The sequence below is a fragment of the Mustela putorius genome, unplaced genomic scaffold (genome assembly GCF_011764305.1).
Source record: "Mustela putorius furo isolate JIRA1106 unplaced genomic scaffold, ASM1176430v1.1 tig00000228_pilon_pilon_pilon, whole genome shotgun sequence".
In the NCBI taxonomy this organism is placed as follows: Eukaryota; Metazoa; Chordata; class Mammalia; order Carnivora; family Mustelidae; genus Mustela; species Mustela putorius.
The window spans coordinates 4,064,999-4,084,996 of record NW_025421322.1 but is presented as its reverse complement, the minus strand read 5'-3'; the positions used below and the strand labels follow the sequence as shown (position 1 = coordinate 4,084,996).

Genomic DNA, 19,998 nt, shown 5'->3' with positions numbered 1-19,998 from the left:
ACACTCAGATCACAGGATATAATAATGCAGTCTAAATATTCAACAACTTAAAGTTTTTTTCAATGAGATAAATCAGTGTAACAAATATCACCTTTTTAATGTGTACAATTATGTGCAATTTAGCATATTCACAAGTGTAAAAAGTTCAACACTTCTAATTCCAGAACATTTTTACCACCCAAAAAAAATATAAAACCTTACCTCTCTAATAGTCACTCCATTACTCCTTTTCCCCAGACTCTGGCAACCATTAATGTACTTTTGGTCTCTATGGATTTGCATATTATAAGTATTTCATAAGAATGGAATCATAATTTGTGACCTTTTGGCATCTGGCTTCTTACACTTAGGAAGGTGTTTCAAGGTTCATCCGTATCCTGGCAGGTATCAGTACTTCATACCTTTTTACATTTGAAAAATATTCCACTGTACAGATATAGAAGATTTTTGTTTATCCATTCATCAGTTAATAGACCTTTGTTTTGTTTCCACCTTTGCTATTAAGAATAGTGCTTTGTGATCTCCTTTCTATGTGGGATCTAAAAATGTTTAATTCATGTAAGCACAGAGGAGAAATAATAATGGTTACTGGGGCAGGAAGATGGGCAAAATGAGATGTTGGTCAAAGGGTACAAAGTTGCAGTTATATAGAATGAGTAAGTCCTATAAATATGATGTACAGCCTCACATGATGATTACAGTTAATACTGTATACTGTACACTGGAAATTTGCTAAGATAGATTTTTTATACTCACACGACATTTTAAAAAATAGTAATTGTGAGGAAATATATAGGTTAATTATCTTGATTGTAAGTGATCATTTCACCACATTTATCAAAACATTATGAATGCTATCCTTAAATATATAAAATTTTTAAAAAATAATTACATGCAAAAAATAATGCTATGAACATTCATGTACAAGATTTTGGTGGACATAGTATGTAGTCCATTTTGTGTGTATATCTGAAAGTAAAATTGCTGGGTCATACGGTATCTCTACAAAAACTTTTTTTTTAAGATTTTATTTATTTACTTACTTATTTATTTTAGAGAGAGACAACATGCCCCCAAGTGGGGAGAGGAAAGGGAGGGAGAGAGAGAATCTCAAGCAGACTCTGTGCTGAGTACAGAACCAGATGTGGGGCTCAATCTCACAGCCTCAAGATCATGATCTGAGCCAAAATCAAGAGTCAGATGCTTAACCAACTGAGTCATTCAGGCGCCCCTCAACATTTAACTTCTTAAAGATAATGACCACAAGTTTTTTCTCCCTAAGCAGCAGTTATCTTTTAAGCGATTAATTCACTATCAACATACAATTCCAAAAAGCAGAAATGGAAAAACAAAAAAAAAAAAGAAAAAAGGAATAGCTATTTTTTACAAAATATAGTTTAAAAAGTACAAAAATAGACAAACAGTAAGATAGAAACAAAGTCACAAAACAATCACACCAACCTAAATGGATTAAAGTTATTAGCTAAAAGACAGACTATAAAACTTCACTTAAAAAATCTAGCTATGGGGCACCTGGGTGGCTCAGAGGGTTAAAGCCTCTGCCTTTGGCTCAGGTCATGTTGGCCAGGGTCCTGGGAGCAAGCCCTGCATCGGACTCTCTACTCAGCGGGGGGCCTGCTTCCATCTCTCTCTCTCTCTTTCTCTCTGCCTGCCTCTCTACCTACTTGTGATCTCTGTCAAATAAATAAATAAAATATTTTAAAAAAAAAATCTACATTCTTTCCAAGACATACACCTAAATCATTAAAAGTTTTTAAGTAAAAGAATGCAAGAAGTATGGGCAATGCCAAAGAAAAGAAAGTTAACTGTTAACTATGATAACATAAGAAAAAATAGATTAAAGTCAAAACTGTCTGAATTACTTATTCACTACATTTAATAAAAGAATCAACTTAAAAAGAGATTATAAATATGTATGTATGTGTGGTAGGAGAGTTAAGTGTTCATACATACTAAAATTTGGGTACTACTTCAGAAGATTCAAAGAATTTAAAGGCCTTTCATAAGCCCCAAGTTTAACAGCTTCTAGGCTAATGAAACATTTGCCTTGTCATTCTTTATAGAATCTTAAAAACCTGACAACACAAAACTATATAAAATTTTATATTAGTCATTAGACTTGTCAAAAAAAGGCTCTAATTATAATGCTTTTTTATTTTATGTTTTTTAGAATTTATAATATAGTCCCCCACAGTATGGTCTGAAATTAAAACCTTCAAAAGCATCATATAAAAACAAAAAGCCAATGTCTTATTTTCATAGGCAAGAGAAGTAGGAAATTCACAGGTTATTATTTGAAAGGATGATTACATTTAATAAAAATATATTCTTCTTTAAAAGCTACTTTTGTGTTACTAACAAAACAAAGATGATTATTTTAAACTGAGTCAATTAAAAGAAGATAAACTTCTGTAAATTTTTTTGTTTACCTGCAAAGTAAGTGTAAGATAAAGATAACATCTCCTATGGTGGCATCAAAGCAGATTTTTTATTTTTAGTAGTAAACTTAACCAGTCAAGGTGTAAGACTAATGTTTTTCACACAAAACAGATAATTTGTGGGAGTGGGAAGATGGGTGATGGACATCAAGGAGGGCATGTGATATAATGAGCACTGGGTGTAATATAAGACTGATGAATCACTGAACTCTACTTCTGAAACTAATAATACACTATATGTTAATTAATTGAATTTAAATTTTTTAAAAAGGATAATTTGCTTACCAAGTCTTAAAATATTATGAACAAGATTTTATTCATATTTACCAGCATATTCAAGCACAATGTACTTATGCTTGATTGGGCTATCATTTCAAACATACACATTACATTGATCCCCTTGGAAGTTATCCAGGTAAGGCGAGAGGGTTAACTGTGCAAAAAGTTGGTAAAAAAGAACACCCTGAAAATATATCCAGAAATTGGTGGCAGGGAATGAAACTGAATGGCTTACCTCATATCCTGAATTTTACACAGGAGCTGTAAATATCCACTTGCACAGAACTTTAGTACACGATTTAAGTTCAGCAGGCTATACTTATGAATTTGAATAATAAAATATTAGTCACCACCAATAAGAATTTTCCAAATACTTGCCAAGAAGACTGTGCTCTTACCTATAGTTTGGAAAACTTCATTCATCAAAGCTTCATTCACTGACAAAGAGTTGACATTTCCAATGTGAGACCAGCTTTGATATATTGCTTGGAGCAGAAGTGTCTGTGCTCTTGTTGCTTGAATTGTGAGATTTGGAAGTTCAAATATACCTTCAGTTACAGCAATCTGAGATCTTTTGGTCCTGCATAAGAAAAGAGAAAGAATAACAGTATAGTAAACAGCATTTACAAATAGCAACATAAAAAATGAACTAGGCTGTAAGGAAAAAAAAGCAGACATTCGAAATAATTTAAATACAACTAAATCAAATAGATATGCAACTCCACAATTTAAATTTCACTATTTCAAAAACTTATAATAAAAAATATAAATATAAAAATAATGTCCATGCATACACATTCAAACACACACACATATACTCTGTTCAATTATAATTTTTCAACCTAGATAATCTTCAAAGATAACAATGAAAATAATACTAGTTAACACTTAAGAAAAAAAATTTTTAAAGCTTTTTTTCATTTATTTATTTGAGAGAGAGAGAGAGAAGGAGAGAAAGCATGAGAGGGAAGAGATCAGAGGGAGAAGCAGACTCCACGTTGAGCAGGGAGCCCGATACGGAACTTGATCCGGGACTCCAGAATCATGATCTGAGCTGAAGGCAGTCGCCCAACCAACTGAGCCACTCAGAAGGCCAACACTTAAGAAAATTTATTACCAGTTCTGCATTGTTCTAAATATCTTAGAGTAAAAATACAAAAACTTATATCCAGGGATTCTAATCCAGAGCCCTCTATCCTACTTCTCTCATAAGTATTTATGAAATATTTACATTATACCCAGGTTCCTATTTGACAGTAAGAGAAAAGTAGAACATGAAATAGAAACTGAAGAGGGAGCAATTTCATAATGTGTGCAGACTTTAAAAGAAAAAAAAAAAAAAAAAAACAGATCTAATTCCAAGCAAAACTTGAGCGAACTTGAAGGAAGTTAAGAGCCAGCTGAGTGAATACCTCTAGAAAGTGATTCAAGCAAACGAATAGTCAATGAAAAGTTCCTGAGGGAGAACTGGGATGGCAAGAAGGCCATATGGTTGTTGCAGCCTGATAATAACCTAATTCACTAAATCAATTGTTTTTCTATAGGTTCTACCCATAAGAAATACCTGAATAGGCTTTATACAGCCATTGATCTTGAGATTTCATCTAACCCTAATTCCAGAGTGTTCAATATCCTGAATTTATTTTTATTTTTTTAAGATTTTATTTATTTGACAGAGAGCCCGGGGCTAGATCCCAAGACCCTGGGATCATGATCTGAGCTGAAAGCAGAGGCTTAACCCACTGAGCCACCCAGATACCCCCTGTCTAGAATTTTTAATAGTTATTTCTGTAAGATAAGAGTGGAAGATGATTCATATCATCTTATCCTTTCCTTATATAAATGTCTATATTGTTTGGCTTGGTCCTTTGAGAAATCTGTATTATATTTATAGAAATCTCTTTTTTTTACTTTTTAATTTAAATTACAATATTTCCAGAATTAATTAAGGAAATCATAAATTATGTCAAATGAAGTAATTTCATAAATCATTTTTAAAATTCCAAGATACCGGGGTATCTGCATGGCTCAGTCAGTTAAGCGTCTGACTTGATTTTGGCTCAGGGTCTTAGGTTGGAGCCCTACAAAGGGCTCTACACTGGGCATGGAGCCTGCTTGAGATTCACGCTCTCTCTCTGCCCCTTCTCCCACGTGTGTGTATGTGCACAAGTATGCGTGCTGGCTCTCAAAAAAAACAAACAAAACAAAAAACAAAAAAAAAAAAACCCGCCAAGATATGAGCATTAAACATATCAATCTACCTCCACTCCCTGACCCAACACTGGATTATCAATTTCTTACCTCCTCACTGAAATGACCTTCACTTAAAACCTCCCTAAGAGGAATGGCATCAGCAAAAACAGCAGAGTGAGGCACACTAGTCTATCTTTCAAAAAAAGCTGCAAAAATCTGGCAAAACCTCTCTAGAGTTAACTTTTTCAAAACTCTGGAAACTAACTAAAATCCTGCAACAAACAGGGAACACTTTAAAAAAAAAAAAAAAAGCAGCTGACTCTCAGACCAGTGAGTTTTTTGGTTTTTTAGTTACCCATGTTGAATCCCTTTTCCCTCAGCCCAGCAGTGGCATTTAACCGTCCACATTCTCAGTACAAGTAAGTAGTGGTTAAGAGAGAAAACCTTATTCAGAAGGAATTGTGGTTTTTGCTTTGACCCATCTGGTAGCTACGAGGATCAACTCAATGAGCTTACTTTATCTCTTTTAATTCAGAACTCTCCCAACACTTAAAAAACAAACAAAGAAACAAACCACCCTGGAGCACTTGTAGAAAACATTTACAGCCAAATGTATTACATTAGCCTTTACTTCCTGGGGCAAGGGATTAAAAAAGCGGCAAAAAACAGATTAACCAATATCTTGGGAGGAAAGTCTGGGAAGTGTTGCTTTAGAGAATAAAAAGGTTAAAAAGTTCCAGTGTCTTCCTGGGAATACAGAAGGCCATACACACACTTGACTCTTTTACTAGCAGAGCAAAGACCACAGAAAGGCCTGAGGCTCTTACCTCCCACTGACTTTCACAGTCTGCACAAGAAAAGAAGGCAGAATTGTCAACTGCCTGGTTGAGTTTTGAAGGCATTCCCAATCAGAAACCATGGAGGTCACACGGCAGTAGATGAAATATTACAGTGCAAAAAGACAGACTGTCAATCAGTAATTACAATTCCAGCAAAACTATCCTCCAAAAATGAAGTATAAGTCTTAAGAAAGTTAAGTCCAAGACCAGAAGCCTTCACTGATGAATTCTACCAAACTTCTTTCAAAAAAGAATAGCAGAAGTCCTTTTCAAACTTATGCAAAAAAAATAGAGGAGGGAACCTAATTCCTTCTGTAAGGCCAATGTTACCCTGAAACCAAAGCTAGACAAAGATAAGAAAATAACACACCAATATCCCTTGTGAACACAAATGTAAAAATCCTCAGTAAATACTAACATATCAGAAGAAATTAAAACATTACACAATGTGACAACTAGCACTCTTCCCAGAAATAGAAGAGTGGTTCAACAAAAGAAAATCAATCAATGCAATACACCATATTTACAGAAGGGGAAAAATCATGTACATCTCAACTGATACAGAAAAAAGCATTTGACAAATATACAATAGTCTTGCATGATTTAAACACAACATACTAAGAATGAAGACAAATTCTTCAACATGATATAGGACATTTATGAAAAATACACAACAAACATCATACTTAGTGATAAAAGACTGAAGGTTTGTTCTCTAAGATCAGGGAAAAGGAAAAGATCTCTGTTTTTGCCATTTATTTGCCATTTTATTCAACATTGCAGTATAGGTTCTAGCCAAGACAAGTAAGTAAAAGCATTCAAAGTGTAAAGGAAAAGTGGCATCTGGATGACTCAGTTTGCTAAGCGTCTGCCTTCAGCTAAGGTCATGACCTTGGGGTCCTGGGATTGAGTCCCAAATCAGTTTCCCTGCTCAGCGGGGAGTCTGCTTCTCCCTTTTCTTCCCTTTCCCCTACTCATGTGTGCATACTCTCTCTCTTACTCATATAAATTAATAAAATCTAAAAAAAAAAGTGTAAAGGAAAAGGTAAAAATATCAGTACTTACAGATGAGATAATTTTATATATTGGAAACCCTAAAACGTGCACGCACATGCAGCACGCACGCACGCGCGCACACACACACACCTGTTAAAGCTAAAAAATTCAACTGAGTTCAAAGATATAAGGGAATTACAAAAAATTAGTTATATATTTACTTAAAATGACAACCAGAAAAGGAAATAAAACAATTCCATTTATAATAGCGACAACAACAAAAAATACTTATGAATAACTTAACAAAGAAGTACAAAACGGTTGCCCTGAAATCAACAAAACATTGTTGAAAGAAATTACAGAAGGGATCTAAATAAATGGTAAGAGATGTTTATGGATTGAAAAATTGAATATTATTAAAATGGCAGTAAACCCCAAACTCATTAATGGGTTAAATTTGATCCCTATCAAAATCTCAGGAGTCTATTTTAAAAGTGAATAATCCTAAAATTCATATGGACTTACAAAGAATCCTGAATAGTCAAAACAGTCTTGAAAAGGAACAAGTTCAAAAATTTACACTTCCAAATTTCAAAACTTAGTACGAAAATAAAACAGTGCCATACTGGCATAAGGATAGACAAAAAAATCAGTGACCTAAAACTTCAGTCTAGAAACAAATCCCCATATCTATGTCCAATTACTGATAAGGCTGTCAAGACCAATCAATGGGGAATGGATACTCTTTTTTAATTGATGTATAGTTAACATAAAATATTATATTAGTTTCAGTGGTAAAACAGTAATTTGCCAATTCTATTCATTACTCGATACTCACTACAGTAAGTGTAATCACCACCTGTCACTAGGGAATGAATAATCTGCAACAACTGGATATCCAAGTACAAATGAAGTTGGACCCCTACCATACCATATATATGAAAATTAACTCAAAATTGATTTAAAAAAAAAAAAACTGAAACTATAAACTCTTAGAAAGAAACAGCTATAAATTTTCATGATCTTAGATTAAGAACAGTTTCATAAATATCATACCAAAAGAAAAGCTAAAAAGGACAAAGATATATTTGACTTCATCAAAATTTAAAATTTTGTATACCAAAGGCTACTATTCAGAGGGTGAGAAGATAATAAAATGGAAGAAAATATTTGTAAATCATATATGTAAAAGAGTCTACTGTCCAGAGTTTGTAAAGGACTCCCAACTCAGGGCACCTCAGGTGGCTCAGTCGGTTAAGTGCCTTCAGCTCAGGTCATGATCCCAGGGTTCTGGGATACAGCACCGCGCCAGACTACCTGCTCAGTGCAGAGTCTGCTTCGTGCTCTTCTCTCCCTCTGTCCCTTTCCCAACTCGTGTTCTCAGACTCAAATAAATAAAATCTTAAAAAAAAAAAAAAAAAAAAGAACTCCTACAACTCAACAAGAAGATATACATCCCAATTTAAAAGTAAACTAGAACAGTTTATCGGCTCAGTCCATTAAGCCAACTCAGGTCATGACCTCAGGGTGCTGGGATCAAGTTTCAGGTCAGGCTCCCTGCTTAAGGGGGACCTGCCGCTTCCTCTCCTTCTCCCCTTCTCTACTGCTCATGCTCACTCACTCTCTCATGCTATCTCTCTCTCAAATAAATAAAATATTTTAAAAAACAATGAACTGGAACATGAATAGACATTTCTCCAAAGAAGATACACACATTAAGAGATACTCAACATCATCTGGGAAATGAAAATCAAAACTGTACTGAGCTGCCACTTCACACTCACTAGGATGGCTATAAAGAATGAAAAAAAAAAAACAGAAAATAAAAATAACAAGTGTTGGAAAGGATGTTGAAGAATTGCAACCATCATACAATGGAGGTAGGAATGTATAACACTAAAGCCACTGCAAAACAATCTGGCAGTTCATCAAAAAAGTAAATATAAAGTTACTGTACGACCCAGCAATTATACTGCTACATATATACCCAAGAGAACTGAGATCATGTTCATATAAAAACTCATAAATACATGTTCATAGCAGCATTATTCTCAACAGCCCAAAAGTGGAACAACCCAACCAAACAATCCAACTGAAAAATGGATTAACAAAATGTGCTATACATCCACACAAAAGAATATTATTCGGCCATTAAAAGGAATGGAGTAGTAATAATTACTATAGCACAGATGAACCTTGAAAGGATGCTAAATGAGAGAAGCCAGGCAAAAAATGCCACATATTGTACGATTTTGTTCATATGAAATGTTCATGGAGACAGGGTTTCATTTTTAGAGTTTTGAAAATGCTCTGGAATCAGATAATGACAATGACTGCAAAATGGTGTAAAAATACTAAAAATCAAAGAATAGTACATTTTAAAATAATTAAAATGGTGAATGTTGTATAATGCGGACTTCATCTCATTAAAACAAAAAATCTCCCTCATGTAGTCAGAACTCTGTTCCTAGGAACAGTGGTCTAAGTAAATATGCTTTCTCTCACTCAAAGATATCAAAACAACAACAACAAAATCACCCAGCTCTCTTAAATAGCATGCCAGGCAATTTAAATATACAACTGCACATTAATAATACACAGACCACCTTATCCATACAATTTTCAAATATGTAATAGCAATATGTAGCTCTACCTGGATTTACCCTTCAACCACAATCCTGATTACATTCTGCCAGAAAGTCGACAGGCTGAAATGAACAGACCAAGGAACAAACATGCACTGAATAAAAGATTCTATAAACCAAACAGGTAAAATACCAGGCATTAAAAGAAATAGAATGTTAAAACAAAAAGGACCCAATACACAAATTTATAACGTCACTGTTGTTCCTTTTGCATTCTTAACAATGCAACCATTTTGTAAATTGTTATTTTATAAGCATTTAAAAATGAGTATTTATTTCTATATTAAGTTCTCAAAATTCCTGACCAAAATAAATGTATTAGTGATAGCAAGTAAAGAAAAAAAAAATTTGGAACACCAACAATATAAAATGTACAATTAAACTACTCTATCATTAGAGTTAAATACACTATAGAAAGTTCTATAGAATAGCAAGAGCCATGTTCTTATAACTACAGCAATAATCTTTTATAAGGCAAAATTAAAGTTGGGATTCTTTTTATAAGTGAGCCTTTACTATTTCATAACAAATTAAGCTACTGTATATGGTATTCTAACTTCCAAGCCATCATATGTTACATAAAATGGCTCCCAAATGGGTAACATGGACTTGAATAAAAAGTTAAACATATGCAAATTCAAAAAGATTAATTTATTCTACATTTAATAATACCCAAGGGTAGGGAGCAATCCTCTCCTTCAGATTCAATTTAACATCAAAGGAAATAATCCACTTTGTACAAAAGCCAGAATTCAATAATAAACAAATAAATTATATCATACACGTAGGACATTTTTTGTGGTTTTATTTTCCAGCTGTAGCTGACCACAAATAAAAGTACATTTTATTATGCTTCTGCTTAGTACTCCAGTAGCATTTGAACTAAAATGAACTAAAAATAATTTGACCAAAGATGGTAGGTTATACAATATATCTGTTGGTATCAATGAAGAGAGGTTTCATTCCTTTTTGTTTTGGTCAATTTTGAAATATTTCTAATAGGTTAACAAATATAAAAAAATAATAAATACCCATGTGTCCACTTCATCAGACCCAATTCATCTAACCATAACATCATACCACATTTGCTTCAGAAAGTTAACAGACCAATAGTTTTTACAACTTTATTTAGGCTATTTGGGAGGCTCTTTAAAATGTAGTGAATAGGCACAATAAAATAAAATTTTCCTTGTGGTTTATGCCACTATATATTTATTTAATGTTTTTTAAAAAAAAGTTCGATCAAGTTCATATGAAAAATATCTAACAAATTCTGGAAATACCTAAAAAAAAAAAATCACTAAACCAACATTTTAACATGTAAGTTGGTAAAAATAAAATTATTTAACTATGCCTATTTCACGTATCAGAGAAGTCCTAGTCTGAACATATGTTCACTTTACAGAATAGGTTTTAAAACTATCAATTCAAACATTACTCTCTAGGGAAAAATAAATCCTAATGTAACTAGTGGAATAAACAACTCATTAAAACCCAACTTGGACAAACTCCAGAATAAATTGAGGGAAACAGAAACAAGTAGGTCTTGATTGTGTAGTAGCAAAGATTGAAAATGAATATGCCCTAATTAACAAATACTTTAAAAGACTCTACTTGTATCATCTGCTGACAAATCATAATACAGAGCTGATGAAATTTCTGGACCAATCTGGCATTTCTTTAAAGAAAATTCTACCTTCAAAATTTTAAATAAAGAATGTGGAGATAGTTTTTACTATTTGATGCAAAGGAATTAAACAATTGCCATACATACACTTGAGGAACAGCCATCCATTCTCTTAAAATCAACACACCTCACAGCAATTGAAAGAATATCCTCAGCAACAGCTGGATCTAAAGATTTATATAGAGTCCCCAAATGCAGAGTTTGAACCTACAAATTGGTTCCAAAAATGTATTTTTGTTATTACTCATATCCTGTACAGTAAAATAAAATTAGATCACTTTTTCCAAAACAAAATGAGTACAAAACTTCACCAACTTAACTTCAAAATAAAGCAGTTTAAAAAGCTTAGAAATTTGTATTTAGTTCTATATACCTTACACAATACATCAGTACTCAATAAAAAGGGGAAAAAATGTTTTAAATTAAATAGTAGATAAAATGAAAGGTTAAAGTTCCTCTTTCCTTCTAATTCCACTCCACCCTGATACATAACTACTTATTATAAGTTTAGCATACACAACTATAGACCTCTTTTGATTTTATGCATTCATATATACTTAAAATTTTAATGGATGTGTGCTTATGTATGTATGTTTCTGTGGGGGGAGTGTCTATAGTCTGCTTTTTTTAACTAAATTACATTCTCAGAGATTAAGTTCTTTCTACAGTAATACACACAGTTCCACAGTGATCTTATGCATACTTCATAATAGTTTGAATCCCGTTTCACATTCATCAGCACTGTGTAAGAATATCCCTTTCACAACATTCTTACCAGTACATTTTTTAACCACAATGATTGTAGCATTTGCAAATAACTATAAAATGCAAATTATATCTTGTTATATTTAGATTTGAAAAGTTCAGCATTTTTCAAATTTCTAAAATACTACTTCAATTTAAATATTAAATAAAAGAAAAAGAAAAAGTTAACACTAAGATAAAAATCAATTTCTGATTATTATAATATACAATGTCCAATATTGTACAATGAACTATGGACAGTAGCAAACAAAATACAAAAGGAACAAAATGTTGTCCCTTCATTTTCTCATCATCTCCTATACAAGTTATTCAATATAAACAATTCACCTACTTAAGTAAAAATGTCTACTCAAGAAAAAAGAGAAGGGAAGTGTGTTTATAGAATATACTTTATGTATGTAGTAACATTCAAACACAACCTTAAGAATTCTGAGTAGAAAAATCACTAAAACTTTAGTCAAGTTCAGTAATTAAAGTCACTTTTTTTTTCCTTTGACCAAGAGCACATTTTACACATATTATGTAAGTAAACAGGAGACAGACTTAGTTGTCAAAAAACATAATCTAAAACCTCATCAATCAGACAACCAAAAAAAAAAAAAAAAATGAAATCACTATAGAAATTACCAGCTGTATGTCAATAAGTTTTTATTTTTGTCTACAATAGAGTCAAGGTTTGAAAGAGAAATGTCCTCTATAGAAAAAGATGGTCCATATGGAGGTTAAGTAAAAAGAAAGGAAAGCTGTTAAATAATCACGCGAACCAGTGTAAAATCACTTCCATGAAAAGTGCAGTGAAAAACAGAACAGATATCCAATGAAGGAATATATTAGGGGGATGTAACCTAGTCAGAGAAAAGTGTCAGTTTCCAATACCTATAGGGTAAGTAAAAGTCATTTAGGCTATTGACTAGTAAAACAATATGGTAAAAGACCTGGTGAAAAAAGAAACTGAAGAAGGCAAAAGGTGGAAGGGGCTAAAGAGGACATTCAGATCAACACAGATAACTAAGCAAGGGCTAGATCACTGAGGGTATTGCAGAATGTTTTAAAGATTTTAATCTTCACTGTAAAAGCTGTGAGAAGCAAAGTATTTTAGGCTGGAGAAGGACATAATTAGAATTATCTTTCAAAAACAAGTCAATCAAAGAAACCTGGCTGCAGATATAAAAGTTAGCTGGTGATTAAGACCCATGAAAAGATACTCAACATCATTCATCATCAGGGAAATATGAATCAAAAGTATAATGAGGTATGACCTCACACTTGCCAGAATGGTTAAAGTTAACAACACAGGAAACAACAGACGTTGACAAAGATGCAGAGAAAGGGGAACCCTCTTGTACCGTTGGTGGGATACAAACTGGTGCAGGCAATCTGGAAAACAGTACGGAGGGTCCTCAAAAAGTTAAAAAGAGAACAACCCCACAACCCAGCAATTGCACTACTAGGTATTTACCCAAAGGATACAAAAATACTGTTACAAAGGGGCACATGCACCCCGATGTTTATAGCAGCAGTATCAACAAGACCCAAACTATGGAAAGTGCCCAAATGTCCATCAACTGAGGAATGAATAAAGAAGATGTGGTATGCATACACAATGCAATATTACTCAGCCATCAACAAGAATGGAATCTTGCCATTTGCAATGAAGTCAATTTAGCTAAACAATATTATGCTAAGTGAAATATATCAGTCAGATAAAGACAAATACCATATGATTTCACTCATATGTAGAATTTAAGAGAAAAAAAAACAGATGAACATAGGGGAAAGAAAAAATAAGAGAGAGGGAGACAAACCATAAAAGAGGCTCTCAACCATAGAGAACAAACTGAGGGTAGCTAGAGGGGAGGTGGGCAGGGGAATGGGCTACATGGGGGATGGGTGATAAGGGGGACACTTGTGATGAGCACTGCGTATTGTACATAAGTGATGAATCACTAAATTCTACTACTGAAACCAATATTACCCCATATATTAACTGACTAGAACTTTTTTTTAGAACTTGAAACCTTAAAAAAGAAAAGAAAAGAAAAGAACATCTCTCTAAATACTTAGGTAATCAAGAAAGAAAAAGCAAAGACTGCATCTTATTCATAATGGGACTCCAGGGCCTACAACACAAGTTTTCACATGATAGGTGCCAAAATATTATTTTTAAAACAAATAAATGAGTCATTAATCAGATGAAAAAAGCTAAGTATTAACAGATTCATCTAGGAAACTGGCAATATTTTTTAAAGTTATAAATCATAATAAAGAATACAAAGTTATTATTGAAAACTTGCTAATAGTTACCAACATGCTATTGACGGTTCCATCACAAACTAATTAAAAGATGTCTAGAATCGGTGACTTATCTTTCTAGATCCACCATATCACCTTCCCTTATTCTTCATTTCCACATCTTTAAAATAAAAAACGGATGACTTCTCCATTGTGAGGTTCAAATAAATCCCTGTATGTAGTGGAATTAGTGAAGTACAAATGCTATACAAGAGCATTATGATGCTATTCTTAGAGATTATCTTCTGCCACTAAGTATGCACTATACAATCCTTCGGGTTTGGGGATCTCCAATGATTATTTGTTCTTAAATTTCAAATTAATGTATTAAAAAGAGATTAAATTAAACACAGTTAAGAAATTTAGAGACACTGATTAAAAAAAACCTTACCCTAAACTGAGTGATTTCTAACCAAAACATTTCCTTTTTAATATACTAATAACTTAGAATTCTTTTGAATATACTCTTAAGTTTCAGATCCCAAAAATAATGAAACACAGACGTATTTCAAAGATACTGTCACTAGAATAAAATGCTGTCACAAGATAATATTCTCCTGCTGTTGTACATAGACAAAACCAAATACTGGGGAATAGCTAGCATAATTCTTCTCATAGAAAAAGATGTACGTCTTACAATAATATTCTCCAATATCCCAAAAATCAAATTTAAAGTCAATAATCTAAGAATGAATTATAAATGTTCATTTGGATACCTCTAAGTTTAAAACTTTTAACAAGAGACAAATTGTGTTTGCCTATACAACTTCACACCCAACTGATCATAAAATTGCATGTGGAAAATATCAAGTTTTCCGACAGGAAAATCAAAGAAAACCTTCTGTTCTCATTGGACCAACACTCTCTGGTTGTTAACATGTGTTGCATGCTCTTCATGCATTCACTTAAAAAAATTTCAAAGGGAAAACTGATATAAAGACAGATGTTATTTACCTATAGTGGTGTTTTTCATGTCTTTTTAACCTCCCCCCCCCACACACACACACACATACACTCAAGAACTATAAAAGCAGGTATTTTTTGACAGGTCATTTACTTAAACACATTACAAAATCAGAACCAAAACATGACAAAAAATAAAAATTGGGAGGAGTTAATATAAAAATTGTTCTTTCAAGGGAATTTTTAAATAACAATAATACATTAATATTCTAAATAAGTAAATCTACTTTATTAGCAAAATATAAAATCATTAGTAATGACAGGCTTTATAATTTCATAATTGAAAACTGTAGCTAAAATATTTCCAAGAGTTGAAATTAACCAAACTAAATCCCAAAACAGTATAAGCAGAGACTTAAAAGTTAGTACTAAGAAAGAGACAAACAGGACATCTGATGAAAACATGCTCAGAACCAATCATGTTATTTTATTAGATTTAAGATTCTGGACTATTCCTCATATAAAGATTACTTAAGAGGCATTTTTTTAAATTTTTAAGTAAGTTATTTAAAATCACTCAAGACAAATTTACAGAAAAATCAATGACATATTTGGGGGAAAACATTCCTAATTAAAGTCTAGATTCACTTCTATTTCTCAACTCCCCAAAAGAACCATAAATATAATATATGTGGATTTATACAATGAAACTACTCTTTCTGATATGAACAAACTGGTAATTCATGCAAATGCAATTTAGGTCAAATTTTCATTTTGATACAAATACAAGGCTGTAAATTAATCAAATTAAAATACACAGGACAATAGTAAAATAAGTTTTTTAAAAGTTTAAATCTTGTTAAAGAATTAGACTATGCTTGTTGTCACTTAAAATAGAGTCCTATAATATCTCCCATGTTAAAATTACATTTTTTTCTATTTTTTTCTTTAAGATTTTATTTATCTGAGAGAAAGAGAGCATACATGAGCAAGGAGGAGGGGTTGGGTAAGGAGCAAAGGGAGAAGCAGACTTGGCTGTTGAGCAGGGAGCCCCACACTGGGATTGATCCCAGGACCTGGGTTCATGACTTGAGCTGAAGGCAGATGCTTAACTGACTGAGCCACCCAGGTGCCCCTCCCTTTTTCTATTTTCATTGTTCTCTTTAAACTATGCTTTTTAAAAACCTAAGTGAAAGACACTCAATGAAATGAAAATATGTGAATGTGTAAAAACTTATTTTTAGTAAGTCCGAACTACCAGTGTGTTCATATCAGGAAGAGTAGTTTCATTGTATAAATCCATACATATTATATTTATGGCTCTTTTGGGGAATTAAGAAATAGAGAATAGAAGTGAGTCTAGACTTCATTAATTATGAATGTTTTCATTTATGAATGTATGAAATCTATGTAGAAAATCTTTTATTATGCAACTGAAAATGCTATGAGACTCATTCTTCGGCAGCTGTGTGCTAGAGAAATCCCAGAAGCCCTAGTGAAATCAGTTGTCTGATGGGTTTGGGTGAAGAATGGAACAACAAAGCAAGGAACAGTGGGGTTTCCCAGCTAACAAGCTAATCAGTCATCCCCTAAATCAAAACAGGCATCACTCCTTAATATGAGCCAACAGTCCTCCCCAAAAATTTGATTCACTCTAGGGAGAGAGAAAGGGACTGACTGCAAAGAGACAAGAAAGAACTTTGGTGGCTACCTGACTATACATATCTGTATGCATAAAATTGCTAAACTTTGCTATATTTAAATTATACTCTGGTTTCAAAATGAGAACTAAGTTAATGAAAACAGGGGTATAATTCATATAATAATCCATTATAGAGAACTTTATAAACCAATCTCTACACGACTCTAAAGTACTATGAAAGTTTGCTATAGTCATACAGTATTTTCAGGTGTAGCCAGACCTCTAAATGTTTTCCAATTTTTTTCCTTACTCACAGGGATTCTACAAATATAAGAATATTTTGAGAAATAAGTATGAAAAATTAAGTTTTCACCTTCAAATATTATTCCTCCCCAAAAAAGTTAAGAACATGATGAGACTAAACAACTGATATCTAGGGTATCTAGAGCCTGGGTAGCTCAGTCAGTTAAGTATCTGCATTCAGCTCAGGTCATAATCCGAGGGCCCTGGGATCAAGTCCCATATCTGGCTCCCTGCTCAGTGGGGAGCCTGCTTCCCCCTCTCCATTTGCCCCCTCCCCTGCTCATCCTTTCTCTCTCTAAGAAATAAGTAAAATCTTTAAAACAAAACAAAACGGTTTGAAATGGCTAATGACAGAAAAGTACATTCTCAGAAAATCCCAAGTCACAGTTACATCAGCAACAATAACACAGTTTGAAAACCCCTTAATCAACTCTGGAATTTAAACATCTCTGAGTATGGATAATTATTTGCAAGACTCTGAGAGTCTTGCATACTCTTGAGAGTATGGATAATTATATGCAAGACTGAATACATTTTACTCAGTTAAGGAAAGCCACAGACAGATGTAGAAAATAAAAAACAAGTTAGCTACTAATACATGCTATGTCAAAGATAACCTCAAAAACATTATCTAAGTGAAAGAAGACAGACACAAGATACCACATATTGCATGATTCCATTCATATGCCATAAAAGATACTTTATGAAGAAAGTGGTTACCTGGGGCCAGAGATGAGAATAATTATAAACAGGCTTGAGAAATCTCACTGGGAGGGTGAAAACATTCTAAAACTGATTTACAGTAACAATTACATAACTCAGTTAAGGTGCTAGAAATCACTGAATTACATACCTGAAATGGGTGAATTTTATGCTATATAAAGTACTCAATAGGCCACCTAGGTGGCTTAGTGGGTTAAAGCCTCTGCCTTCGGCTCAGGTCATGATCTCAGGGTCTTGGGATCAAGCCCCGGCATCAAGCTCTCTGCTCAGCAGGGAGCCTGCTTCCTCCTCTCTCTCTGCCTGCCTCTCTGCCTACTTGTGATCTCTGTTTAATAAATAAACAAATCTTTTTTTTAAAAAGTACTCAATAAAGCTGTTTATTAAAAAATTGTAAGTTAGCAAAGCTATTCCTATGGAAAGATGCCTTAGGATAAAAACGTAATGCCAACTTGCCACATACTCCTCATCAATGGTAGCAGGGCCTGCTAATTTGGGGTCTTGACTGAGATCTAAAAGTGAATGCCAATTTTACTATTTACTGTATGTATAAGGATTAATAAGACAAAGATATATATAAAATGAATAAAATAGTATCTCCGTCATGTTGTTATGAAGATTAAATGAGATAATGCATAGAAAACTCTTAGTACTATTCCTGACACATCTATGCTATTATTATAAATTTGGTATTAAAACTTCCCCATCAATTTCTCACATACTACTTGCTTACATAGGTTGAAAAAACAATTCTGTTCATGAGTTCTTAATATATAAATTATATGCAAGTTAGATATAACTATTTCTCAGTGAATATAAAAATTATCAGAATGAGATTTGATTACAAAGTTATGATACATTTTGAGTGCTCCTCCCAAAATTAATCTCAATAATTTACAATCAAAGAGAAGCTATCTTCTCATGACTATACATATTAAAAACTTTACAATAAAAAACTTTTAATTACAAATAGTTTACATACTTCTGAGTTTTATTCACACTGCACATTATAATGGATAGTAAGAGTATAATGCAAGTATACAAATTTAAAATATACATATTTATAAACAGACTTCAAAGGCTCTAATATATGTTAACATCCATAAATACTGGAGATTATAATATATGTGAAGATAAGTACTGAAAAAAAAATCAAGTTTATGGAAAAGCTGAAGTCCAGAATTACCAAGTACACTCTACAAAATCATTAAATAACTGTAGAATGTTGCAAAAAGCTGGAAAATAAAACAATGATAAATTTAACGAATTCATTTCTCTATAAAACTTGTATTTCACCTATTAGTAGTTGCTTCATCACTAAGTGGTTTTCAGTTCAAATTGGAATCACTAACAAAATTAAATAAGAAAACATAGACTAAAAATATTATGCAATCAAAAACTATGTATATGCTTGAAACTAATATAATGCTTTATGTTAACTACACTGGAATTAAGTTTTTTTAAAAAAGCTATGTAAAAATCTCCTTTCAAGGCTGAAGACAACAAAAAGGACAATTTTATATAATTAGATTTAAAAGACAATCTACTCTGTCTCTTTCTTTAATCAATTTTCCCCCATTTTAAAATTCCCTTAACTAACCCCATAAGGGCAGGTATCTTGCTAATTTTTTTTCTTCTCGAGGGCCATGCAGAGTGTCTGGCACATAGTGGGCATTGATCTCCTATCTGTGAAACATGCCTGAATGAATGAGCAAAGAACATTATCAAGTGTGAGAAAAGGCAGAAAAACAGTGGGGAAACTCACTAGAGTTTAGAAAACAAAAAACTGAAACTGACTCGGGAACACTGTTTACAAAATTGAAGAAAATATGCACCCTATTATGATCATCCTTCCCTGTTTTAATGATCCAGATAAGGATACAAAAGAAGCATTAATGATGAAAAAATTAGTAGAGGACAAAAACAGAAAGTTTGAGAAAAACAAAGAAAGGTTCTAAGAAATATGCAAGGAAATGCTTAATAATGCAAAGATAGTTATGTTAACAAGACCATGCAAGCATTTCCCAAGTCATACAACAGAGTATCCCATAAGATAGAAGACGAAGTTGTATCATGCACAGAGCCATCCGGCATGTGGTCCACATTATTGTATGCCTGACCTGAGGTTACAGCTCAAATAAAACTATTACACCTTAGTAGAGAGTACTAATAAGACCCAGTCACTTGCTTTCAGAAGTTTGATGGAAACGGAGCTAATCTGCTACAAAGGGAGTTATTCCAATACAAAAGCAGAGGGATGGGGGCACAGGGAACT

The 19,998-nt window shown here is 33.0% G+C and overlaps 1 protein-coding gene across 9 annotated transcripts in view; it reads right to left on the bottom strand.

Moving 5' to 3' along the window:
• VPS13B (vacuolar protein sorting 13 homolog B) overlaps positions 1 to 19,998 on the bottom strand; it is a 762,523-nt gene that overhangs the window by 613,468 nt on the left and 129,057 nt on the right. For all 9 annotated transcript variants that reach the window (XR_006606124.1, XM_045077980.1, XM_045077982.1 and 6 more), the window contains exon 17: positions 3,137 to 3,318. Coding sequence is in view for 8 of the 9 variants with exons in the window: in XM_045077980.1 (XP_044933915.1) it covers positions 3,137 to 3,318 (182 nt within the window). In the remaining variant the exon portion in view is untranslated. The remainder of the gene's footprint in view (positions 1 to 3,136; positions 3,319 to 19,998) is intronic.